At 48.0% G+C, this 27128-nt stretch overlaps 1 protein-coding gene across 4 annotated transcripts in view; it reads left to right on the top strand.

Moving 5' to 3' along the window:
• The window catches only part of LOC137353507 (sodium-dependent neutral amino acid transporter B(0)AT2-like), a 49641-nt gene extending 23960 nt beyond the window's left edge, over positions 1-25681 (top strand). For all 4 annotated transcript variants that reach the window (XM_068019887.1, XM_068019888.1, XM_068019890.1 and 1 more), the window contains exons 2-12: positions 1502-1741; positions 10679-10836; positions 11300-11426; positions 11581-11756; positions 13013-13123; positions 14349-14590; positions 17300-17480; positions 17712-17913; positions 20616-20775; positions 21730-21892; positions 24949-25681. In XM_068019887.1, coding sequence (XP_067875988.1) covers positions 1555-1741; positions 10679-10836; positions 11300-11426; positions 11581-11756; positions 13013-13123; positions 14349-14590; positions 17300-17480; positions 17712-17913; positions 20616-20775; positions 21730-21892; positions 24949-25293 — 2052 coding nt within the window. In that variant the 5' untranslated portion in view covers positions 1502-1554 and the 3' untranslated portion in view covers positions 25294-25681. The remainder of the gene's footprint in view (positions 1-1501; positions 1742-10678; positions 10837-11299; positions 11427-11580; positions 11757-13012; positions 13124-14348; positions 14591-17299; positions 17481-17711; positions 17914-20615; positions 20776-21729; positions 21893-24948) is intronic.
• The last annotated feature ends 1447 nt before the right edge of the window (positions 25682-27128 follow it).

The raw sequence follows: 27128 nt of genomic DNA, 5'->3' as shown, positions 1-27128 counted from the left end.
GGATTCGAGTACAGGAGCAGGGATGTCTTGCTGCAATTATACAGGGCCTTGGTGAGGCCACACCTGGAATATTGTATGCCGTTTTGGTCTCCTTATCTGAGGAAGGATGTTCTTGCTATAGAGGGAGTGCAGCGAAGGTTTACCAGACTGATTCCTGGGATAGCGGGACTGACATATGAGGAGAGATTGAGTCGGTTAGGTTTATATTCGCTGGAGTTCAGAAGAGTGAGGGGGAATCTCATACAAACCTATAAAATTCAAACAGGACTTGACAGGGTAGATGCAGGAAGGATGTTCCCATTGGTGGGGGAGTCCAGAACCAGGGGTCATAGTCTGAGGATGCGGGGCAAACCTTTCAGGACTGAGATGAGGAGAAATTTCTTCACCCAGAGAGTGGTGAGCCTGTGGAATTCGCTACCACAGAAAGCAGTTGAGGCCAAAACATGGTATGTTTTCAAGAAGGAGTTAGATATAGCTCTTGGGTTTAAAGAGATCAAAGGATATGGGGGGAAAGCGGGAACAGGTTATTGAGTTGGATGATCAACCATGATCATAATGAATGGCGGAGCAGGCTTGAAGGGCCAAATGGCCTACTCCTCCTATTTTCTATGTTTCTATCTTAGAGCTAAGTATGGCACCAATATTGCGAACTGACTGGTTTAGTCTCAGACAGTGGCAAGGTAGAGGGATGGAGTTGATGTTCAGGGAACGGCTTTGGCTTTGGCCTTCCCAAAATTTAGTTGGGAAAATTTCTGCTCATCCAGTACTGGATGTCAGTCAAGCAGTGTGACAAATCAGAGACTGTGGAGGGGTCGAGAGAGGTGGAGGTGAGTGTCATTAGTGTACATGTGGAAACTGATGCTGTGCTTTTGGATGGTGTCGCCAAGGGGCAGCATGTAGATGAGAAAGAGGAGGGGGTCAAGGATAGATCCTCGGGGGAGGTAACTGTGTGACAATGGGAGGAGAAGCCATTGATTCTCTGGCCAAGATTAGATGGATAAAAATGGAACCAGGCGAGTGCAGTCCCACCAGCTGGACTATGGAGGAGAGGTGTTGGAGGAGGATGGTTTGGAGCTGGCTGTGAGTGGCCTCTGGTGTCTGTGGACTGCAGTGCAGTCTCAGGCTGACACTGAGTTACTGGCTCCTCATGTCCTGGTCAGTCTGTGTGTGTTTGTCTGGTAATCCTACACTGCAGTGTAGATATCTGCCATTTATTGGGGGTTTTAATGCTTTCTGCAACTCTGGTGTGATTTTGATATCCTTGCTTCCACAGTCATAATTTAAATTATTATACTTTTTAATCTCTAACTATCAGTTTGGATCACATGTCTTATCAATGACCTGAACTATTCCTGGTGTGTCTGTCTGACTGGTACAGTGACATTTCCAATGATTAGCCTGTTTGAATGAGGGACTGGTACTTGTGGAAATTTCCACTCCTGTAATCAGGCAGTTTAAATGTTGAGTTTCCCAGATCACATGTTAAATTTTACCTCCTCAGCTTGTTCTGTGAGGACACGGCTCTAGACTACACCTCCTGCATGCTGTACTTCGATGGAAAAGAACAAGACGGACTCGCAGAGTGTAGACGTGACCGAGTCCGGCACGGAACTTGTACTGGATGAGTCTCCCCGACCCGCCTGGGGAAGCAAATTACAGTATATCCTTGCCCAGGTGGGATTCTCCGTGGGTCTTGGCAATGTCTGGAGATTCCCGTATCTCTGTCACCAGAATGGGGGCGGTAAGGTTCTACATTATATTACTGGTTTATTCCACACTCCTGCCCTGAAAATGCTGGCTTGCTTGGTGGCCCCAGCACCTCATCAAAATGACTGCATGATAGAGAACCTGTGTGGGCCATTCACCTGTGGAAGGCAGCACAGCACAGCCTGTTCCTGTCCTCACCCGGCCTGCACACACGTACTAGGCTCAGTGGCCAGTGATACCCTGGCTAAACTCAGGTCGAGCAAGGCAGGACAGGAACCAGAGGCAGTCACACAGCCGAACCTGAGACACAAACCCAGTAAAAAGACATGCATTTCTATAGCACCTTTCACAACCTCGGGGTATCCCAAAACTTTTAAGCCAATGAAGGACTTATAAGGTGCAGTCACAGTTGCAATGTAGGAAATGTGACAGTCAGGTTACAATACAGCAAGCTCTGACAAACTGAACTGAGATAAAAATCAGATCATCTGTTTTAATGATGATTGAGGGATAAATATTGTCCAGGACACTGCATAGAACTCCTCAAATCTAGAGACTAAAAACCTGAAGTGTTCACCACTCTGCAGAAATAAAGTAGTGGTGCTTGTGTGGACTCTTGTGCTAAACTAAGAACAGGCTAGATAAGAAAAGATAGGGTGGAACATTGAATCCATCGATCACCAGTCGGGACTGAACCTCAGAAAATGCGGACAGCTGCACCTGGTGCAGACTCTCACAGGGGAACAGTTCCTGAAGGTGCTGACTCTCAGTGGGGGACAGTTCCTGAAGGTGCTGACTCTCAGTGGGATACAGTTCCTGAAGGTGCTGACTCTCACTGGGGGACAGTTCCTGAAGGTGCTGACTCTCACTGGGGGACAGTTCCTGAAGGTGCTGACTCTCAGTGGGATACAGTTCCTGAAGGTGCTGACTCTCACTGGGGGACAGTTCCTGAAGGTGCTGACTCTCAGTGGGATACAGTTCCTGAAGGTGCTGACTCTCACTGCGACACAGTTCCTGAAGCTCCTGACTCTCACTGGGGGACAGTTCCTGAAGGTGCTGACTCTCACTGGGATACAGTTCCTGAAGCTCCTGACTCTCACTGGGGGACAGTTCCTGAAGGTGCTGACTCTCACAGGGGAACAGTTCCTGAAGGTGCTGACTCTCACAGGGGAACAGTTCCTGAAGGTGCTGACTCTCACTGGGATACAGTTCCTGAAGGTGCTGACTCTCACTGGGATACAGTTCCTGAAGGTGCTGACTCTCACTGGGATACAATTCCTGAAGGTGCTGACTGTCACTGGGATACAGTTGCTGAAGGTGCTGACTCTCACTGGGATACAGTTCCTGAAGGTGCTGACTCTCACTGGGGTACAGTTCCTGAAGGTGCTGACTCTCACTGGGATACAGTTCCTGAAGGTGCTGACTCTCACAGGGGAACAGTTCCTGAAGGTGCTGACTCTCACAGGGGAACAGTTCCTGAAGGTGCTGACTCTCACTGGGGAACAGTTCCTGAAGGTGCTGACTCTCACTGGGATACAGTTCCTGAAGGTGCTGACTCTCACAGGGGAACAGTTCCTGAAGGTGCTGACTCTCACAGGGGAACAGTTCCTGAAGGTGCTGACTCTCACTGGGATACAGTTCCTGAACGTGATGACTCTCACTGGGATACAGTTCCTGAACGTGCTGACTCTCACAGGGATACAGTTCCTGAAGGTGCTGACTCTCACAGGGGAACAGTTCCTGAAGGTGCTGACTCTCACAGGGGAACAGTTCCTGAAGGTGCTGACTCTCACTGGGATACAGTTCCTGAACGTGATGACTCTCACTGGGATACAGTTCCTGAACGTGCTGACTCTCACAGGGATACAGTTCCTGAAGGTGCTGACTCTCACAGGGATACAGTTCCTGAAGGTGCTGACTCTCACAGGGGAACAGTTCCTGAAGGTGCTGACTCTCACTGCGATACAGTTCCTGAAGGTGCTGACTCTCACTGGGATACAGTTCCTGAACGTGCTGACTCTCACAGGGGAACAGTTCCTGAAGGTGCTGACTCTCACAGGGGAACAGTTCCTGAAGGTGCTGACTCTCACTGGGATACAGTTGCTGAAGGTGCTGACTCTCACTGGGATACAGTTCCTGAAGGTGCTGACTCTCACTGGGATACAGTTCCTGAAGGTGCTGACTCTCACTGGGATACAGTTCCTGAAGGTGCTGACTCTCACAGGGGAACAGTTCCTGAAGGTGCTGACTCTCACTGCGATACAGTTCCTGAAGGTGCTGACTCTCACTGGGATACAGTTCCTGAAGGTGCTGACTCTCACTGGGATACAGTTCCTGAACGTGATGACTCTCACTGGGATACAGTTCCTGAAGGTGCTGACTCTCACAGGGATACAGTTCCTGAAGGTGCTGACTCTCACTGGGATACAGTTCCTGAACGTGATGACTCTCACTGGGATACAGTTCCTGAAGGTGCTGACTCTCACAGGGGAACAGTTCCTGAAGGTGCTGACTCTCACTGGGATACAGTTCCTGAAGGTGCTGACTCTCACAGGGATACAGTTCCTGAAGGTGCTGACTCTCACTGGGATACAGTTCCTGAACGTGATGACTCTCACTGGGATACAGTTCCTGAAGGTGCTGACTCTCACAGGGGAACAGTTCCTGAAGGTGCTGACTCTCACTGGGATACAGTTCCTGAACGTGCTGACTCTCACTGGGATACAGTTCCTGAAGGTGCTGACTCTCACTGGGATACAGTTCCTGAACGTGCTGACTCTCACTGGGATACAGTTCCTGAACGTGCTGACTCTCACTGGGGGACAGTTCCTGAAGGTGCTGACTCTCACTGGGATACAGTTCCTGAAGGTGCTGACTCTCACAGGGATACAGTTCCTGAAGGTGCTGACTCTCACTGGGGGACAGTTCCTGAAGGTGCTGACTCTCACAGGGGAACAGTTCCTGAAGGTGCTGACTCTCACTGGGGGACAGTTCCTGAAGGTGCTGACTCTCACTGGGATACAGTTGCTGAAGGTGCTGACTCTCACAGGGGAACAGTTCCTGAAGGTGCTGACTCTCACAGGGGAACAGTTCCTGAAGGTGCTGACTCTCACTGGGATACAGTTCCTGAAGGTGCTGACTCTCACTGGGGGACAGTTCCTGAAGGTGCTGACTCTCACAGGGGAACAGTTCCTGAAGGTGCTGACTCTCACTGGGGGACAGTTCCTGAAGGTGCTGACTCTCACTGGGGGACAGTTCCTGAAGGTGCTGACTCTCACAGGGGAACAGTTCCTGAAGGTGCTGACTCTCACTGGGGGACAGTTCCTGAAGGTGCTGACTCTCACAGGGATACAGTTCCTGAAGGTGCTGACTCTCACAGGGATACAGTTCCTGAAGGTGCTGACTCTCACTGGGGAACAGTTCCTGAAGGTGCTGACTCTCACTGGGGTACAGTTCCTGAAGGTGCTGACTCTCACAGGGGAACAGTTCCTGAAGGTGCTGACTCTCACAGGGATACAGTTCCTGAAGGTGCTGACTCTCACAGGGATACAGTTCCTGAAGGTGCTGACTCTCACAGGGATACAGTTCCTGAAGGTGCTGACTCTCACAGGGGAACAGTTCCTGAAGGTGCTGACTCTCACAGGGATACAGTTCCTGAAGGTGCTGACTCTCACAGGGATACAGTTCCTGAAGGTGCTGACTCTCACAGGGGAACAGTTCCTGAAGGTGCTGACTCTCACTGGGATACAGTTCCTGAAGGTGCTGACTCTCACTGGGATACAGTTTCTGAAGGTGCTGACTCTCACAGGGGAACAGTTCCTGAAGGTGCTGACTCTCACTGGGATACAGTTCCTGAAGGTGCTGACTCTCACAGGGGAACAGTTCCTGAAGGTGCTGACTCTCACAGGGGAACAGTTCCTGAAGGTGCTGACTCTCACTGAGATACAGTTCCTGAAGGTGCTGATTCTCAGTGGGATACAGTTCCTGAAGGTGCTGACTCTCACTGAGATACAGTTCCTGAAGGTGCTGACTCTCACTGAGATACAGTTCCTGAAGGTGCTGACTCTCACTGAGATACAGTTCCTGAAGGTGCTGACTCTCACTGGGATACAGTTCCTGAAGGTGCTGACTCTCACTGGGATACAGTTCCTGAAGGTGCTGACTCTCACTGGGCTACAGTTCCTGAAGGTGCTGACTCTCACAGGGGAACAGTTACTGAAGGTGCTGACTCTCACTGGGATACAGTTCCTGAAGGTGCTGACTCTCACTGGGGAACAGTGACTGAAGGTGCTGACTCTCAGTGAGATACAGTTCCTGAAGGTGCTGACTCTCACTGGGGAACAGTTACTGAAGGTGCTGACTCTCACTGGGATACAGTTCCTGAAGGTGCTGACTCTCACTGGGATACAGTTCCTGAAGGTGATGACTCTCACTGGGATACAGTTCCTGAAGGTGCTGACTCTCACAGGGGAACAGTTCCTGAAGGTGCTGACTCTCACTGCGATACAGTTCCTGAAGGTGCTGACTCTCACTGGGATACAGTTCCTGAAGGTGCTGACTCTCACAGGGATACAGTTCCTGAAGGTGCTGACTCTCACTGGCATACAGTTCCTGAAGGTGCTGACTCTCACAGGGATACAGTTCCTGAAGGTGCTGACTCTCACAGGGATACAGTTCCTGAAGGTTCTGACTCTCACAGGGATACAGTTCCTGAAGGTGCTGACTCTCACCGGGATACAGTTCCTGAAGGTGCTGACTCTCACAGGGATACAGTTCCTGAAGGTGCTGACTCTCACAGGGATACAGTTCCTGAAGGTTCTGACTCTCACAGGGATACAGTTCCTGAAGGTTCTGACTCTCACTGGCATACAGTTCCTGAAGGTGCTGACTCTCACAGGGATACAGTTCCTGAAGGTTCTGACTCTCACTGGGATACAGTTCCTGAAGGTGCTGACTCTCACAGGGATACAGTTCCTGAAGGTGCTGACTCTCACTGGAATACAGTTCCTGAAGGTGCTGACTCTCACAGGGATACAGTTCCTGAAGGTGCTGACTCTCACAGGGATACAGTTCCTGAAGGTGCTGACTCTCACAGGGATATAGTTCCTGAAGGTGCTGACTCTCACTGGGATACAGTTCCTGAAGGTGCTGACTCTCACTGGGATACAGTTCCTGAAGGTGCTGACTCTCACAGGGATACAGTTCCTGAAGGTGCTGACTCTCACAGGGATACAGTTCCTGAAGGTGCTGACTCTCACCGGGATACAGTTCCTGAAGGTGCTGACTCTCACTGGGGTACAGTTCCTGAAGGTGCTGACTCTCACTGAGATACAGTTCCTGAAGGTGCTGACTCTCACTGAGATACAGTTCCTGAAGGTGCTGACTCTCACTGAGATACAGTTCCTGAAGGTGCTGACTCTCACTGGGGAACAGTTCCTGAAGGTGCTGACTCTCACTGGGATACAGTTCCTGAAGGTGCTGACTCTCACTGGGATACAGTTCCTGAAGGTGCTGACTCTCACAGGGATACAGTTCCTGAAGGTGCTGACTCTCACAGGGATACAGTTCCTGAAGGTGCTGACTCTCACCGGGATACAGTTCCTGAAGGTGCTGACTCTCACTGGGGTACAGTTCCTGAAGGTGCTGACTCTCACTGAGATACAGTTCCTGAAGGTGCTGACTCTCACTGAGATACAGTTCCTGAAGGTGCTGACTCTCACTGAGATACAGTTCCTGAAGGTGCTGACTCTCACTGAGATACAGTTCCTGAAGGTGCTGACTCTCACTGAGATACAGTTCCTGAAGGTGCTGACTCTCACAGGGATACAGTTCCTGAAGGTGCTGACTCTCACCGGGATACAGTTCCTGAAGGTGCTGACTCTCACTGGGGTACAGTTCCTGAAGGTGCTGACTCTCACTGGGATACAGTTCCTGAAGGTGCTGACTCTCACTGAGATACAGTTCCTGAAGGTGCTGACTCTCACAGGGATACAGTTCCTGAAGGTTCTGACTCTCACAGGGATACAGTTCCTGAAGGTTCTGACTCTCACTGGCATACAGTTCCTGAAGGTGCTGACTCTCACTGGCATACAGTTCCTGAAGGTGCTGACTCTCACAGGGATACAGTTCCTGAAGGTGCTGACTCTCACTGGCATACAGTTCCTGAAGGTGCTGACTCTCACAGGGATACAGTTCCTGAAGGTGCTGACTCTCACAGGGATACAGTTCCTGAAGGTTCTGACTCTCACTGGCATACAGTTCCTGAAGGTGCTGACTCTCACTGGCATACAGTTCCTGAAGGTTCTGACTCTCACTGGCATACAGTTCCTGAAGGTGCTGACTCTCACTGGCATACAGTTCCTGAAGGTGCTGACTCTCACAGGGATACAGTTCCTGAAGGTGCTGACTCTCACAGGGATACAGTTCCTGAAGGTTCTGACTCTCACAGGGATACAGTTCCTGAAGGTGCTGACTCTCACTGGGATACAGTTCCTGAAGGGGCTGACTCTCACTGGGATACAGTTGCTGAAGGTGCTGACTCTCACTGGGATACAGTTCCTGAAGGGGCTGACTCTCACAGGGATACAGTTCCTGAAGGTGCTGACTCTCACAGGGATACAGTTCCTGAAGGTGCTGACTCTCACTGGGATACAGTTCCTGAAGGTTCTGACTCTCACAGGGATACAGTTCCTGAAGGTTCTGACTCTCACTGGCATACAGTTCCTGAAGGTGCTGACTCTCACTGGCATACAGTTCCTGAAGGTGCTGACTCTCACAGGGATACAGTTCCTGAAGGTGCTGACTCTCACAGGGATACAGTTCCTGAAGGTTCTGACTCTCACAGGGATACAGTTCCTGAAGGTGCTGACTCTCACTGGGATACAGTTCCTGAAGGTGCTGACTCTCACTGGGATACAGTTACTGAAGGTGCTGACTCTCACTGGGGAACAGTTACTGAAGGTGCTGACTCTCACTGGGATACAGTTCCTGAAGGTGCTGACTCTCACAGGGATACAGTTCCTGAAGGTGCTGACTCTCACTGGGATACAGTTACTGAAGGTGCTGACTCTCACTGGGGAACAGTTACTGAAGGTGCTGACTCTCACTGGGATACAGTTCCTGAAGGTGCTGACTCTCACAGGGATACAGTTCCTGAAGGTGCTGACTCTCACAGGGATACAGTTCCTGAAGGTGCTGACTCTCACCGGGATGCAGTTCCTGAAGGTGCTGACTCTCACTGGGGTACAGTTCCTGAAGGTGCTGACTCTCACTGGGATACAGTTCCTGAAGGTGCTGACTCTCACTGGGATACAGTTCCTGAAGGTGCTGACTCTCACTGAGATACAGTTCCTGAAGGTGCTGACTCTCACTGAGATACAGTTCCTGAAGGTGCTGATTCTCACTGGGATACAGTTCTGAAGGTGCTGACTCTCACTGGGGGACAGTTCCTGAAGGTGCTGATTCTCACTGGGATACAGTTCTGAAGGTGCTGACTCTCACTGGGGGACAGTTCCTGAAGGTGCTGACTCTCACTGAGATACAGTTCCTGAAGGTGCTGATTCTCACTGGGATACAGTTCTGAAGGTGCTGACTCTCACTGAGATACAGTTCCTGAAGGTGCTGATTCTCACTGGGATACAGTTCCTGAAGGTGCTGACTCTCACTGGGATACAGTTCCTGAAGGTGCTGACTCTCACTGGGATACAGTTCCTGAAGGTGCTGACTCTCACTGGGATACAGTTCCTGAAGGTGCTGACTCTCACTGGGATACAGTTCCTGAACGTGCTGACTCTCACTGGGGAACAGTTCCTGAAGGTGCTGACTCTCACTGGGGTACAGTTCCTGAAGGTGCTGACTCTCACAGGGATACAGTTCCTGAAGGTGCTGACTCTCAATGGGATACAACTCCTGAAGATGCTGACTCACTGGGGGTCAGTTCCTGAAGGTGTTGACTCTCAGAGTCATGGAGAGATACAGCACTGAAACAGGCCCTTCGGACCACCGAGTTTGTGCCGACCAACAACCACCCATTTATACTAATCCTACATTAATCCCATATTCCCTACCACATCCCCACCATTCTCCTGCCACCTACCTACACTAGGGGCAATTTACAATGGCCAATTTACCTATCAACCTCTGGGGGACAGTTCCTGAAGGTGCTGACCTACTGATTTCTCTTGCTAGCTGAGTTCATCCTTTTAGCTGAGAGCAGCTAACTCAGCACTGAGCAGAAACTAAACTGAAAACACAATGGGGTTATGGTGCTGTGTATCCCACAAGATGATTCATTTACTCCCTGAGCTGGGGGCATTCCCGGGTTACTAGCTGTGAGGTAACAATTGTACAAAGCCTAAATTTGTACCATCAGACCTTGAGCTTGTTGCAGCAAGGGGGACCTTTTTTTCATTCATTCATGGGATGTGAGCATCGCTGGCTAGGCCAGCATTTGTTGCCCATCCTTAATTGCCCTTGAGAAGGTGGTGGTGAGCTGCCTTGAGTCGCTGCAGTCCGTATGGTGTACGTATGGCTACAGTGCTGTTCGGGAGAGTTTTTGACCCAATGACAGTGAAAGAACGGTGATATAGTTGCAAATCAGGATGGTGTGTGACTTGAAGGGAAACTTTCAGGTGGTGTTCCCATGTCTCTGCTGCCCTCGTCCTCTTAGATGGTAGAGTTTGTGTCTCCTTACGTCTGTCCCATCTTTTAGTTAGGTCATGACTGATCTCCTAATTTCATTTAGCCATCTTTGTTCCATTTCCTTAATATTCTTACCCAACAAAAATTTATCAGTCTTGAAAGCTCCAACTGACCCCCTTCCCTTTGTGTGAAGAATTGGTTCCTGACATCTCCCTGAATGGCCTGGCTCTAATTTTATTGTTCTGTCAGGACTCCCCAGCAGAGGAAATAGTTTCTCTTGATCTACTGTATCAAATCCTTTAATAATTCTTCTGTTCTTTTACTGTTCCAGGAGCTTTCCTTTTTCTCTACCTAATTCTGCTGGTGGTGATGGGAATCCCGCTGTTTTTTCTGGAATTGGCAGCTGGCCAAAGTATCCGGCAGGGCAGCATTGGAGTTTGGAAACACATCAACCCACGGCTTGCTGGAATAGGATTTGCCAGCTGTTTGGTGAGTGTGGGGGTGGGGAGAGTAGATGGGGGTAAGGCGAGGGGTAATGGCAGATGGAGAGAGAGGATGTAATTGTGACACTTTCTGTTTCTTTACTTTGTGAATAAGGTACAGCTCTGTAATTGGGCTGAACACTGATTAAACAGGAAGAGCTGGGTCAGGAGCAGGGTTGTAGGAGGGGAGGTGGTTGTGCCAACCGGGCAGGGGTCTGTGTTATGGGGTGAGCGGGGGGCTGTGTCAGACATTGAGACACAGCAGGATGGATCAATAACTGGTGGAGGGAGTCACTGCTGCATCTTTCCAGGAATATAGATTAATGGACTCTGTGACAGAGCAGCATGTCAGGACTGTGGTGGGACAGTAGGTGGGCTCTCTGGTGTTGCTGTGTATGAGGCCTGAAGCTTTGGTTTTCAAGGTAATGTCATTGACATGCTGTTTCCCTCCTTGTCTCCGGCTCCCGCAGGTCTGTTCCCTTGTCTCACTCTATTACAATGTCATCATCGGGTGGAGTCTCTTTTACTTCGGTCACTCCTTCCAGTATCCGCTTCCCTGGGAATCCTGTCCCTCTCTGCCCAACCAGACAGCAGCAGGTAGGTGTTTGTTGTGTTTCAGCTACAGTTACAGTCAATCTCCTATATTATTATCTCTTCACATAATTTTCTGTCTCCCCCAACTACCACACACCCTCCCTGGTTCTGTTCACTTTCACCATTGTCCTGATGTTTTGTCCTTTCTCTGCTGCAGTCACCGAGTGCATGGAGAGTTCTGCCACCACCTACTTCTGGTACCGTGAAGCCTTGAACATCACTGACTCCATCAGTGAGAGTGGAGGCCTGGACCCCACCATGACTGGCTGCCTGTTTGCTGCCTGGGTCATTGTTTGCCTCGCCATGATCAAAGGAATAAAGTCTTCGGGGAAGGTAATGGATGATCCTGAGACCGTTAATATGTTGCTTTCAGAACGAGTGACATGCGGGCTCCCAGTGACGGCCCTCCTGGTGAAAGGGGACTGCCAGTCTGCCTCGAAGCCCCAACTATCAAAGGGTCCCAGATTTGATCCTCGGGCTTTGCTCTGTCCGCTAACTGGAATGGGGGTGGATTCTACATCACTGGACTAAAGCTCTGTCTGGCATTATGTAGCTGCTGATCCCTGTACCTGGTGCCCCTGGGATTCCCCACAGGGAGTCAGCCCTTCAAAAAAGAGCAGGGCATTTTAGAATGAGTATATTGCCGGGTTTACATGGAGATGAGAACAACAAAAAATCTGGCTGAAACAGCTCCTTTACTTTAGAACATGTCCCAGGGGTTTTTGGAGAGCTGGGAGGGAGAGCTTAGCAAGAGGAATGGAAACCCTGAGCTAGGAGGGAGGGTTTAGGGACATGTTTGAAGGCTTGGGAGAAAAGATGGAATTTGAGAAGCTTTTCAAGGAGAAGGAGCGAAAGGTATATACCAGGGTCAGAATGCAGAGCCTAGGGAAGGACACATCTCTGCCAATAGTGGGATGGGGGAGGATGGAATACACAGGTCAGAGTGGGAAAACCAAAGGCTGCACAAGGGAATGTGAAGTCTGGAGCTGGTTGCAGAAGTAGGATGCAGCAAAGCCTTGAAGACGAGGAGGAGGATTTAGAATTGAATGTGTTGGGGCACAGTGCAGCCCAAGAAGACGAGTGATTTCATGGGTGAGGCTTAATGCAGGTCAGGATATGAGCAGGTCAAGACTGGACACAAAGTTTATGGAGTGTGGTGCAGAAGAAAGGCTAAGGGAGCACTGGAATAAGAGACTGATGATGACAATATAGGGTTTTGGTAGTAGAGGGCCTCAAGGGACAGAGGTGGACAATGTTGCAGAGGTGGAACTAAGCAGTCTTGGTGTTGGACAGAATATGGGGTTTGACGTATAGATCAGGTCATAGATGAGTGGGGAGTGGGCATCGGGGACGGCGGAGGGGGGAGTGGTAGGGTGACAGGATGGAGTGAAAGCACTGGAGATTTGGTTTCCTATGGGTGTGAATGAGGGGAGTTCGCCGATGGGCTGAATGGCCTCTTTCTGTTCCCTCTGCTCTGTTATATTGTTTCCAGGAGTGGTGTTTTCCTTGCACACGGTTACTGAAAGTTCATGTGTTGCACGAGTGAATAGACAGTTGTAATAACATGGGCTTCACCATTTAATCTGCAGGTCATGTACTTCAGTTCCATCTTCCCTTACCTGGTGCTTTTCTGCTTTCTCATTCGAGGCCTCCTTCTGGAAGGTTCTTTCGATGGAATTCGCTACATGTTCACTCCTAAGGTAAGGCATGGAAGGTGGTGAGGGTGTAACACGGACCGGAGAAGTGGGGGGCGGTCTCTTAACAGTGACAGTGACCAGGGGTAGGGGCTCTGACTGGTGACACTGATCGGGGGAGGGGCTCTGACCGCTGACACTGACCGAGGGGGGAGGGGCTCTGACCGGGTGAGGGTTTCTGACCAGTGACACTGACCGGGGGGGAGGGGCCCTGACCGGTGACACTGACCGAGGGGGAAGGGTTTCTGACCAGTGACACAGACCAGGGGTGGGGCTTCGTTCAGTGGCACTGACCTAGGGGAAGGTCTTTAGTTGGTGACACTGTCTGGGAGAGGGGCTTTGGACGTAATAGTACCCTGGAAAGGGGTAACGCTCAGTAATAGTGTCCGGGGGAATGGCTGTGACAAGGTTTGAGTCACTGTTTCTCATCCACACTTTGCTACTCCTATCCTGGGGGACTCTTCCACTTTCCCACATGACTCTCCAGTAGAGGTCACTGCATGTGCTGTGTAGCAGGAGCCCAGGCTGAATATTTCCCTCTTGTCCAAGGTTATTCAGGCCAGTAATAAGGTCCCTGCTGCTATCCCACACACTCTGGGGATCAAAACCAAGAGCCCGCTGGCCTCTGCAGCCAAGTCCCACAGCAGGCAGAGCCTCACCCTGCTAAGGAGTTACATACAATCATTCTCTCTATCGAATTTGATCTCACCCCAGAATCATTGCCCACTTTCTCACTGACCCGTCAGTATCCCACCTAAGTTAGGTTCAGTTGTTTGTATGGTGTAGAGAGGTTGGTGCTGAGACAGTGCCCCTGGAGGGCTCCATACAATCAGGGAAGGGTCTTCTGTGAGAGTCTGAACCAACTGGTAAGACCGATGGAGGAAACTCACTTTTGTCTCGAAACTGGAAGATTCCAAAGTGAAAATAGTTTGTCGTTCTCGCCCCTTTTTTTAACATTAACATGTCAGCATCGTCAGCTGATTTGGCCCTGAGTCTATTGATTCATAGAGGTCAGTGTCACACATCTTTGCTATGTATCTAACCCGTGCTGTACCTGTACTGGGAGTGCTGTGGCCTTGTGGTACACTGACATTAAAGGGTAAATTCAGTGATTATGTGCTCCCAGGGGAAGGGATAATTAGGATAAAATCCTGTCTCCATTTCCAATGATTGCTGTATATTTAGAATGAGAGAAATATCCTGATTTAAGATCTATTCATATATTTTGCAGCTTGAGAGTTTGGTTAACACCCAAGTATGGCGACAGGCTGCCACACAAGTGTTCTTTGCCCTGGGCCTGGGCTTTGGGAGTGTCATTGCATATTCCAGCTACAATACCCGCACCAATAATTGTCATTTTGATGCTTTCCTTGTCTCCTTCATCAACTTCTTGACATCTGTGTTTGCAACGTTGGTTGTCTTCGCAGTGCTGGGATTCCGAGCAAACGTACTCACTCAGAAATGTGTGGAAAGGTATGGCACGTGTTTACTTTCAGTAATAAATATAAATGACTTGGATGAAGGGACCCAAGGTATGGTTGCTAAATTTGCTGATAGGTAGGAAAGTAACCTGTGAAGAGGACATAAGGAGGCTAGAAAGGGATATAGATAGGTTAAGTGAGAGGGCAAAGACCTGCCAAATGGAGTATAAGGTGGGAAAGTGGGAAATTGTCCACTTTGGCAAGAAGAATAAAAAAGAAGCATATTATCTAAATGGCGAGAGATTGCAGAACTCTGAGATGCAGAGGGATCTGGGTGTCCTAGTGCATGAATCACAAAAGGTTAATATGCAGGTACAGCAAGTAATTAGGAAAGCTAATAGAATGTTATTGTTTATTGCGAAGGGAATTGAATACAAAAGTAGGGAAGTTATGCTTCAGCTATACAGGGCATTGGTGAGACCACATCTGGAGTACTGTGTACAGTACTGGTCTGTTGGCCAGGGGCTGCAAGAAGTACAGAGTCTGTTACAAACTGGTGTTTAGCTTATGAACTGAAGTAACCTGAGCTCAGACACTGGCCTGTGCTGGTAAAAACCAGTTTGAACTAATTAATTTATGTGAAAGACAAGGGAGAAATCACAGGAATAGAGCCTTATTTGGACACGGAGTGATACCGGAGTCTTTGGGCCTGGGCCAATAAGGAGAAGATACGAACGAGGTGAGCAGGCCTAAACCAACAGGAAAGAGACAGCACAGTTCGAAGAGATAAGAAAGAGAATAAGTATGGAGAATCTCAAGCATAGAGCCAGCGAGAAAACTCCGGAGACCAACCATCGCGGAAGTGGAAGACCCTGAGTGAGCAACGCAGCGACGACGTAAAAGAGAGAGAGAACGGAACGCCTGGCCAGCGTCAGCTCTCCCCTTTTTCGGGTATTATCCTTTGTTTTCTGTGACTAGGTAGGGAAAGGTCAGAGGAACCTAGTGGGTGTGCTTATCGATTCTAGTTAGCTTTGTTATTAACTGTATAACCCAGTTTGAGTTGCATGCTTTTGTCTAACCAAGTGTATAAGCCTTATTCTTACATTGTACAACAACGTGAATAAAGTAAATTGATAGTTAAAGAAAGGACTGAGTTTCCTCCTCTTTGTACTAAGCCATTAACCGTAACCGGTGGATTAGGTGGAGGGTGGCTCTCCTGTAACCCCGATATCCCAAACACCCAGCCTGAGCCTGAATTAAGAGGACTTAGTCTCACGTGACGGTCAGGATCAAGTGGGTGAAGGGAATAAAGGGGCCAAGGGGGAGTTGACTCCGCGCCACGGTTTACAGGTCTCCCTATTTAAGGAAGGATGTAAACTCATTGGAAGCAGTTCAGAGAATGTTTACTGGACTAATACCTGGAATGGGTGGGTTGTCTTATGATGAAAGGTTGGGCAGGCTAGGCTTGTATCCACTGGAGTTTAGAAGAGTAAGAGGCGACTTGATTGAAAGATATAAGATCCTGAGGAGTCTTGACAGGGTGGATGTGGAAAAGATGTTTCCTCTTGTGGGAGAATCTAGAACTAGGGATCACTGTTTAAAAATAAGAGGTCGCCCATTTAAGACAGAGATGAGGAGAAATTTTTTCTCTCAGAGGGTCGTGAGTCTTTGGAATTCTCTTCCTCAAAAGGCGGTGGAAGCAGAGTCTTTGAATATTTTTAAGGCAGAGATAGATAGATTCTTGATGAGCAAGGGGGTGAAAGATTATTGGGGGTAGGTGGGACTGTGGAATTGAGGTTACAATCGGATCGGCCATGATCTTATTGAATGGCGGAGCAGGCTCGAGGGGCCGAGTGGCCTACTCCTGCTCCTAATTCGTATGTTCATATGTAATAGTGAGAACTTCGAGCAATGTCACCTCCTTTACAATATGTTATTCTGTTAAAAAAACAGCTAAATATGGGGCTACATAGGTTACATATGGGAGTATAATTGGGTTCCTAAAGGGTTATCGAAGGATTAAATAATCGGTTCTATGAACGAATATAAAAGTACGAATGCTGTTTAAGTTACCAAGTGATTCTTGACAACGCAGCTGGCAGCTGATGTCATCAGACTGTGTCAATCTGCGCACGTGCGCAGACGGGCTCCTGCTCTCTGCATGTGCTGCATTCCGCGTTGCCAGGACTGGTTGACACATGTGCAGATGATGTCATCACGTAACGCAGCGAGAGAACACGGGTGGGGGAAGTGGGGAGAGGGTGCGGGTGCGGGTTGGGGGGAGCAAGGAGAGAGCTGGGGTGGGGGAAGCAGGGAGAGCGCGGCCGAAGACCTTGGTGGTGGCGGGTGCGCTGTCCTCCCTCCCCGGCCTGCTCGCTCCCTCCGGCCATTGTGTGCTGCCATGTGTTTACATTGCCTTTGTGTGATTATTGGAGCAGCGCCATCTTTAGTCCTGGCAGCTCCCGTGACGTCGCAGACTGTGACGTTTAAGTGGCCCAGTCTGCATTTGCGCATGTGCCAGTGCTGTGCCACCTAGTGATTGCGTTGTCAGCAAATGCAGCCTTTAAGTTATTGTACAGTCAGTGGGTTAATGCACTGCCTGTTATGGGAGAGGTTTAATGCTGGGACCCACAGACCCAAGAATGATCCAGTTCAAACTCTGGACAATACTGAGTTTGCTGATGGAAGTTGATTGTTTGTGAATGGGTTCCTGGTTTGTGTTGGGTGTATTTATTGATTAGTAGATTGTGCTCTGTTTCAGGAACAGCCTCAGAGTGATTCATCTGATTGATAATGGAGTTTTAAACAGAAGTTTAATCCCAGAATCCCTAAACTTTTCAATTATGTCGAACATGCACTACAGAGAATGGTTTGACTCTGCGAGATCGGAGCTAATCCCACACCATATCCAGCCATGCAATCTCGAGCAAGAAATGCAAAAGGTAATTTGCTCCTGCCAGTTTATCAAGCTGGTATTCAATATAATGGGAATGAATGGGAAAGGGTTTGATCCATTGGGATTCTTTAAAATGGAAATGAATGGGAAGGGATTTGATCCATTGGGAATGAATGGGAGGGGTTTTATTGACAATCACAGCCCTAATTAATTTTGCTTGGAAAATAAATTTTGCTTAATGAAGTTTGGGTGATATGTTAATTTTCTCTTTGCCCAGGGTGTTGAAGGTACAGGGCTCGCCTTCATCGCCTTCACAGAAGCCATTACACACTTCCCTGCCTCACCATTTTGGTCTATCCTGTTTTTTCTGATGCTGCTGAACTTGGGATTGAGCACAATGTTTGGGAACATGCAGGGGATTCTCACTCCTCTCCTCGACAACTTCCCCTGCCTGTCTAGGAGGAAGTCCATTTTCACAGGTAATGTGTACTGGAGTGATTGAATCAAGACTGGCAGTGGCTGAATTCTCACTGGTACTTGACAAACAAAGCTACCGTTGCAAATAAAAGCAGAAAGTGCTGGAAATACTCAACAGGTCTGGCAGCATCTGTGGAGAGAGAAACAGAGTTGACATTTCAGGTCGCTGCCTTTTTTATTCATTCATGGGATGTGGGCGTCACTGGCTAGGCCAGCATTTATTACCCATCCCTAATTGCCCTTGAGAAGGTGGTAGTGAGCTGCCTTCTTGAACCGCTGTAGTCCATCTGGTGTAGGTACACCCACAGTGCTGTTGGGAAGGGAGTTCCAGGATTTTGACCCAGTGACAGTGAAGGAACGGCAATATAGTTCCAAGTCAGGATGATGTGTGACTTGGAGAGGAACTTGCAGGTGGTGATGTTCCCATGTATTTGCTGCCCTTGTCCTTCTAGGTGGTAGAGGTCGAGGGTTTGGAAGGTGCTGTCTAAGGAGCCTTGGTGCGTTGCTGCAGTGCATCTTGTAGATGGTACACACTGCTGCCACTGTGCATCGGTGGTGGAGGGAGTGAATGTTTGTGGATGGGCTGCTTTAACCTGGATGGTGTCGAGCTTCTTGAGTGTTGTTGGAGCTGCACTCAGAACCGTTCTGATAAAAGTTCACAAATCTGAAATGTTAACTCTGTTTCTCTCTTCACAGATGCTGCCAGACCTGCTGAGTATTTCTCGGACTTCCTGATTTTATTTCAGATTTCCAGCATCTGCAGCATTTTGCTTTTATTAAAGTTACTGTTACAGTTTGATTCAAACCAACCAGCTTTAAAAATTGTGGACGCAGCAAACCTCTGTCCCCATTTCAATTGTCCTTCTCACCCTGTCTGCAACCATTGACATGGTTGACCACACCATCCTCGTCCAATACCTCTCTACTGTTTGTGCAGCTGCGTGGGACTGCTCTCACCTGGTTCATTCTTATCTAATCATATCCAGAGTATCGCCTGCAATGGCTTCTCTTCCCACTCCTGCACCGTTACCTCTCGTGTTCCCTAAGGATTTATCCTTGGCCTCCTCCGATTTCTCATCTATATGCAGCCCCGGATGATATCATCTGAAAACATAATGTCAGGTTCCACATGTGCATTGATGACACTCAACTCTACCTCATCACCACTTGTCTGAACCCCTAAGTTCTCTCTAAACTGTCAGACTGCTTGTCAGACATCCAGTACTGGATGAGCAGAAATTTCCTCCAGCTAAATATTCAGAAGGCTGAAGCCATTGTCTTCAGTCCCTGCCACAAACTCCGTTCCCTGGCTACCAACTCCATCACTCTCCCTGGCAACAGGAGGGGTCAATAACCAGGGGGCATAGATTTAAGGTAAGGGGCAGGAGGTTTAGAGGGGATTTGAGGGAAAGAAATTTCACCCAGAGGGTGGTTGGAATCTGGAACACACTGCCTGAAGAGGTGGTAGAGGCAGGAACCCTCATAACATTTAAGAAGTATTTAGATGAGCACTTGAAATGCCATAGCATACAAGGCTACGGGCCAAGTGCTGAAAAATGGGATTAGAATAGTTAGGTGCTTGATGACCAGCACGGACATGATGGGCCAAAGGACCTGTTTGTGCTTTATCACTCTGACTCTATAACAGTCTGAGATTAAACCAGTCAGTTCGCAACCTTGGTGTCACATTTGATCCGAGATGAGCTTCCAACCATATATCTACACCATCACTCAGATCACCTATTTCCAACTCCGTAACATCACCCAGCTCTGCCCTTCAGCTCATCTGCCGCTGAAACCCTCATCCATGCTTTTGTTACCTCTAGACTTGACTATTCTAATGCACTCCTGGCTGCTCTCCCACATTCTACTCTCCATAAACTTGGAGTCATCCAAAACTCTGCTGTCTGTGTCCTAATGTGCCCCCAGTTCCATTCACCCATCACGCCTATGCTCACTGACCTAATTGGATCCTGGACCAGTAACGCCACAATTTAAAAATTCTCATTCTTGTTTTCAAATCCCTGCATGGCTTCATCCCTCCCTATTCCTGTAACCTTCTGCGAATCCTCCAATTCTGGCCTCTTAAGCCTCCCTGATTTTAATCGCTCCACCATTGGTGGTCTTGCCTTCAGCTGCCTGGGCCCCAAGCTCTGGAATTCCCTCCATAAACCTCTTTGCCTCTCTCTCCTCCTTTAAGGCACTTCTTAAAACCGACCTCTTTCACCAAGCTTTTGGTCACCTCTTATGTTTCCTTATGTGACTCACTGTCAAATTTTTGTTTGATAATGCTCGTGTGAAGTACCTTAGGATGTTTTCTTACTTCAAAGGCACTGTATAAATATAAATTGTTGTGGCTGTTGTTGGGCTCAGATCCAGCTTCTCCCTATCTGAATTCTTCTCGAACTTCATCTCTCTGACAGCTTTGGTAAATGATGTAATACAATCTATGTTCTGCTCTGCTTTTGCCCTTCCTCTGTTATATAAATAGCAGGAGGCCAAACAACCCCTCAAACATGCTAAGCACCTCACTTGTCCCCTCGACCCCCGTGTAACGCCTCACTTGTCCCCTCGACCCCCGTGTAACGCCTCACTTGTCCCCTCGACCCCCGTGTAACGCCTCACTTGTCCCCTCGACCCCCGTGTAACGCCTCACTTGTCCCCTCGACCCCCGTGTAACGCCTCACTTGTCCTCTTGTTCCAGTGGTCTGCTGCATGCTGGCATTTGTTATTGGAATGATTTTTACACAACGGTCTGGAAACTACTTTGTCACTATGTTTGATGATTACTCTGCAACATTGCCTCTGATCTTGGTGGTTCTGTTTGAGTTGATCGCAGTGGCGTGGATCTATGGCGCGGACAGGTAGGCTCATAATTTTAGAGCTCAGGCTCCATTTTCAGTATTCATTCACTCTGTTAATCTTTGTCATCTCTTTTATTCTTTTATATTTCTCCCTATTTTCCTTTCCTCTTTTCATTTTTTTTTGTGTTAACTGCAATTATTAAACACGAAACATCCGCCCGATTGTTCATTATCTTTTTCACCATCTCTTCTCTATCCACATGCTGACTCTTCAGTGTCACTCTGCTGCTTTTGTAATCTGTTTACTCATCATGTCTGGGTGTCTCACTCCCGCTGTCCATTTTAGCTCTCTTCCTCTCTCTTTTTCTCTTTTTATCTCTGTTGGACCTTTTGACGTTTAGAAGGTCAAGTTTGTGAGCACAGTGAAAGTGGTCCTGAGTCAGGCCTTGCACCACACTACAGGTCAGTGTCTGTGGTGAGGAAACTCTGGCACTTGGGACAGCAGCTGGAATGTTCTGAACATGGGATGGGATCAGGTTGCTACTGGGAGAAGCAGCCTGTTGGGACATGGTGTGTGTTGCTGCTGTGATCAGGCCTGTGCACATTTCATGGTGAGTTGTCTGGCTCACTGTGCCTCTTATCAACTCCTGGTACCAACCAACAACCTAATGCCATCTTTTGGGGGAGGGGGTAGGAGGGCTGCTCATGAGGACAAGGTCCCTAAATGAAGATCCTGGCAAAGAAAGATTGGAACAAAATTAGTTTTTTGTGGCAAACTCAATATTTTCATCCACACTGTTCAATCAAACACTCCCAGAACAGGTACAGCACAGGGAAAAAGAAAAGGAAAAAAAACGGGGTTAGGTACAGAGTAAAGCTCCCTCTACACTGTCCCCATCAAACACTCCCAGGGAGCTGTGACTGGATAGTGGCTGTTTTTTTTTTGCTGCAGCCACTATCCAGTCTCTGGATTGACGTATTGGGTGAGTTGTAACTGAGGTTGGTTTTTTGCAGGTTTATGGATGATATCCAGGTTATGATTGGTCGTCGTCCTGTTGTTCTGTACAAGTACTTATGGAAGTTTCTCTGTCCCAGCCTGATGCTGGCTCTGCTCCTGGCCAGTCTGATCCACATGTGCATCAAGCATCCACAATATCGAGCTTGGAACCGAGAGAAGGTAAGACCGCTTGTAGCTTATTTTAAAAATAGAGTCATAGAGAGATGCAGCACTGAAACAGGCCCTTCGGCCCACGGAATCTGTGCTGACTATCAACCACCCATTTATACTAATCCTACATTAATCCCATTTCCCTCTCACATCCCCACCTTCCCTCAAATCTCCTACCACCTACCTACACTAGGGGCAATTTACAATGGCCAATTTACCTATTAACCTGCAAGTCTTTGGCTGTGGGAGGAAACCGGAGCACCCGGCGGAAACCCACACAGTCACAGGGAGAACTTGCAAACTCTGCACAGGCAGGACCCAGAACCAAATCTGGGTCGCTGGAGCTGTGAGGCTGCGGTGCTAACCACTGCGCCACTGTACCATCTAGATTACTGGACAAGAGTGGATTTGCTTTAATGCAGATAGAGCTGAGAGTGCGGATTATCCCTTCATAGCTGGTTTCTATTACTCTTCACAGCTCACAGAGCAGCTTTGCTGATGCACATGGAGTTTGCCAAATTGCGTAGGGGTGAAACTGCAAAATTGCTATGCTGGTAAAATTTACAAGGATGTGGCCACGGTTTGGGGGGAGGGTGTGGGTTGTTGGGTAGAAGCAGAAATTCTTGCTGCCTTTACAAAGGTACCAGAGGTACAAAAGACATGTCATGGCCTTGCAGGCCAGGTCTAGGAAACCCAGTGTGCAGGCATGAGGTTAAATCTAATACTTGACCCCTGGATCAAGGTGGTGAATTGAATGTTGCACTGCCTATTACCATAAATTAAAATCTATACAAATCTATATCAATATTATTGACAAAAATCTCAAGATTTCTCTCATTGAAGGTACCTAGAGCACTCCCAGAGCAGATACAGCACTGGTTAGATACAGAGTAAAGCTCCCTCTACACTGTCCCCAAACACTCCCAATGCAAATACAGCACTGGTTAGATACAGAGTAAAGCTCCTTCTACACTGTCCCAATCAAACACTCCCAGGACAGGTACAGCAGGGGGTTAGATACAGAGTAAAACTGCCTCTACACTGTCACATCAAACACTCCCAGTGCAGATACAGCACTGGTTAGATACAGAGTAAAACTCCTTCTACACTGTCACATCAAACACTCCCAGTGCAGATACAGCACTGGTTAGATACAGAGTAAAGCTCCTTCTACACTGTCCCCATCAAACACTCCCAGTGCAAATACAGCACTGGTTAGATCCAGAGTAAAACTCCCTCTACACTGTCCCAATCAAACACTCCCAGGACAGATACAGCACTGGTTAGATACAGAGTAAAACTCCCTCTACACTGTCCCAATCAAACACTCCCAGAGCAGATACAGCACTGGTTAGATACAGAGTAAAGCTCCCTCTACACTGTCCCCAAACACTCCCAATGCAAATACAGCACTGGTTAGATACAGAGTAAAGCTCCTTCTACACTGTCCCCATCAAACACTCCCAGTGCAGATACAGCACTGGTTAGATACAGAGTAAAACTCCCTCTATACTGTCCCAATCAAACACTCCCAGGACAGATACAGCACTGGTTAGATACAGAGTAAAACTCCCTCTACACTGTCCCCATCAAACACTCCCAGTGCAGATACAGCACTGGTTAGATACAGAGTAAAACTCCCTCTACACTGTCCCAATCAAACACTCCCAGGACAGATACAGCACTGGTTAGATACAGAGTAAAACTCCTTCTACACTGTCCCCATCAAACACTCCCAGTGCAAATACAGCACTGGTTAGATACAGAGTAAAACTCCCTCTACACTGTCCCAATCAAACACTCCCAGGACAGGTACAGCAGGGGGTTAGATACAGAGTAAAACTGCCTCTACACTGTCACATCAAACACTCCCAGTGCAGATACAGCACTGGTTAGATACAGAGTAAAACTCCTTCTACACTGTCACATCAAACACTCCCAGTGCAGATACAGCATTAGTTAGATACAGAGTAAAACTCCTTCTACACTGTCACATCAAACACTCCCAGTGCAGATACAGCACTGGTTAGATACAGAGTAAAGCTCCTTCTACACTGTCCCCATCAAACACTCCCAGTGCAGATACAGCACTGGTTAGATACAGAGTAAAGCTCCTTCTACACTGTCCCCAAACACTCCCAGTGCAAATACAGCACTGGTTAGATACAGAGTAAAACTCCTTCTACACTGTCCCCATCAAACACTCCCAGTGCAAATACAGCACTGGTTAGATACAGAGTAAAACTCCCTCTGCACTGTCCCAATCAAACACTCCCAGTGCAGATACAGCACTGGTTAGATACAGAGTAAAACTCCCTCTACACTGTCCCAATCAAACACTCCCAGGACAGGTACAGCAGGGGGTTAGATACAGAGTAAAACTCCCTCTACACTGTCACATCAAACACTCCCAGTGCAGATACAGCACCGGTTAGATACAGAGTAAAACTCCCTCTACACTGTCCCAATCAAACACTCCCAGGACAGGTTCAGTACGGGGTTAGATACAGAGTAAAGCTCCCTCTACACTGTCCCCATCAAACACTCCCAGGACAGGTACAGTACAGGGGTTAGAAAAAAAGAAAAAAAAAATGGGGTTAGATACCTTCCGCGACCGGTGGGCACCGCAGGGACTGGAGTGCATTGTTGACGCCGAAAATGGCATTTTAATTTGAGTTTTTGTTTATTTCTGTTTTTTAATAAAGTTATTTTAAAAATATAAGTGTGTATATAAAGGGGGCCTGGGGTATAAAGGCCACCTTGGGAAAAAAAAAAATGGGGTTAGATACAGAGTAAAACTGCCTCTACACTGCCCCAAAAGAGTGCTGCCTCTTGCAGTGGTGTGCCACACCTGGGCTCTTTGGCCTATCTGAACAAGATGCCAGTTGGTGGTGTTTTGCATTGTGCTCACTGGAAATGGGATATTGGCAGTCGGATGCCTCATGGTGATAGGCGGGGCTGTATTTGTGCCCAGGCCCCAGATATAAATTGGATGTGTTTGGTGTTGCTTCCACTGGAAGTTTACTGAGAGATTGGTGTAAATCTTTGCCCCCTTGTTCTTTCAGGCAGAGGAGGTGCTGCTGGAGTATCCGGATTGGGCATTGGCCATGATGATCCTCCTGATCATCATTGCTAGTCTGCCCATCCCCCTGATGTATGTGCAGCACATGGTCCTGGACAGGCGCACGGCCTACTCTGAGTGTGTCTACATCAGGGGTGATGAAGGCGAGGAGCCTTCGCTGCCCATGAATGAGAATGAGGAAGAGACGCCTGGGAGAAATGGCTACTTAAAGGTTGAGACGGATGAAGAGGGTCTGGAAAGAGCACAGCTGCTGGGCGAAGAGGAGGATGTGTTCGAAATGGACGACGTGTCACAGAACAAAAAAGATGAATTGAGTGCCAAGGTTTAGCAACTCCTGTGGAGTTTCTTTGCCCATTTTAAACATTTACCTCGGGTCTTCAACATTATTTAAAAGTATGCTGCAAAAAAATTGTTTAAACAATGAATTCAGCAGAGAATGAGCATTGCTGGTTCAAATGAGACACTCACCCATCTCACAGCATACTAACCTTTCTAACATTACTCAAACGGGACACTCATTTGTTTAACAGGCTCTGGTTTTACTAAAGTTTAAATGCTGCAAACCAAAATTGATTTGTATTTTTGAAAATTCACCGACAATGCAAAAAAAAATCCCAGCAAAATGTGAACAATTTCACAAGTTACCAGAGCGAGGTCAGGAACCAAGAAATAATATTAACAAATCAGTTGGGAGACATATTTGCAGTGGGGGAGTAAGGGAGGGATGGGGAGAAGAGGGAGGGGTATATGGGGAGGGGGGGGGGGGGGGAGAAGAGGAAGGGTGTGGAGTAGGGGGAGGGGTGAGGAGTGCAGATGGAGTGATGGGAGGGTTATACCAACACCTTTAAAATGAGAACCATCCTGATCAAGTACCTGTGACATTTGATTGTGACACTCCAGCAGAATGTTGTTTAGCTCAGTTAACAATCGACTTCCTCAGTTCTTTGAGGGTGTTGCATGTGCTGTGGATAAAGGGGAACCGGTGGATGTACTGTACTTAGATTTCCAGAAGGCATTTAATAAGGTGCTACATCAAAGGTTATTGAAGGAAATAAAAGCTCATGGTGTAGGGGGTAACATATTGGCATGGATAGAAGATTGGCAGGAAACCGAGTAGGCATAAATGTAATTTTCTGGTTGGCAAGATGTAACGAGTGGTGTGTCACAGGGATCTGTGCTGGGGCCTCAACTTTTTACAATTTATATAAATGACTTAGATGAAGGGACCGAAGGTATGGTTGCTAAATTTGCTGATGACACAAAGATAGATAGGAAAGTAACTTGTGAAGAGGACATAAGGGGGCTACAAAGGGATATAGTTTGGTTAAGTGAGTGGGCAAAGACCTGGCAAATGGAGTATAAGGCGGGAAAGTTGGCAGGAAGAATAAAAAAGAAGCATATTATCTAAATGGTGAGAGATTGCAGAGCTCTGAGATGCAGAGGGATCTGGGTGTCCTAGTGCATGAATCGCAAAAGATTAGTATGCAAATACAGCAAGTAATTAGGAAAGCTAATAGAATGTTATTGTTTATCGCAAAGGGAATTGAATACAAAAGTAGGGAGGTTATGCTTCAGCTATACAGGGCATTAGTTAGACCACATCTGGAGTACTGTGTACAGGACTGGACTCCTTTTTATATAAGGAAGGATGTAAATGCGTTGGAGGCAGTACAGAGAAGGTTTACTAGACTAATACTTGGAATGGGCGGGCTGTCTTATGAGGAAAGATTGGTCAGGCTAGGCTTGTATCCACTGGAGTTTAGAAGAGTAAGGGGCGACTTGATTGAAACATATAAGATCCTGAGGGGACTTGACAGGGTGGATGTGGAAAGGATGTTTCCCCTTGTGGGGGAATCTAGAACTAGGGGTCACTGTTTAAAAATAAGGGGTCGCCCAGTTAAGACAGAGATGAGGAGAAATTTTTTCTCTGAGGGTCGTGAGTCTTTGGAATTCTCTTCCTCAAAAGGCAGTGGAAGCAGAGTCTGAATATTTTTAAGGCAGAGGTAGATAGATTCTTGATAAGCAAGGGGGTGGAACTGTGGAGTTGAGGTTACAATCAGATCAGCCATGATCTTATTGAATGGCAGAGCAGGCTCGAGGGGCCGAGTGGCCTACTCCTGCTCCTAGTTCATATGTTCACCCACCATATGGGATACAGGAGGA

This window comes from Heterodontus francisci, chromosome 41 (assembly GCF_036365525.1).
Source record: "Heterodontus francisci isolate sHetFra1 chromosome 41, sHetFra1.hap1, whole genome shotgun sequence".
Taxonomy (NCBI): Eukaryota; Metazoa; Chordata; class Chondrichthyes; order Heterodontiformes; family Heterodontidae; genus Heterodontus; species Heterodontus francisci.
The sequence above is the reverse complement of the archived record's forward strand: the minus strand, read 5'-3'. Positions and strand labels throughout refer to the sequence as shown.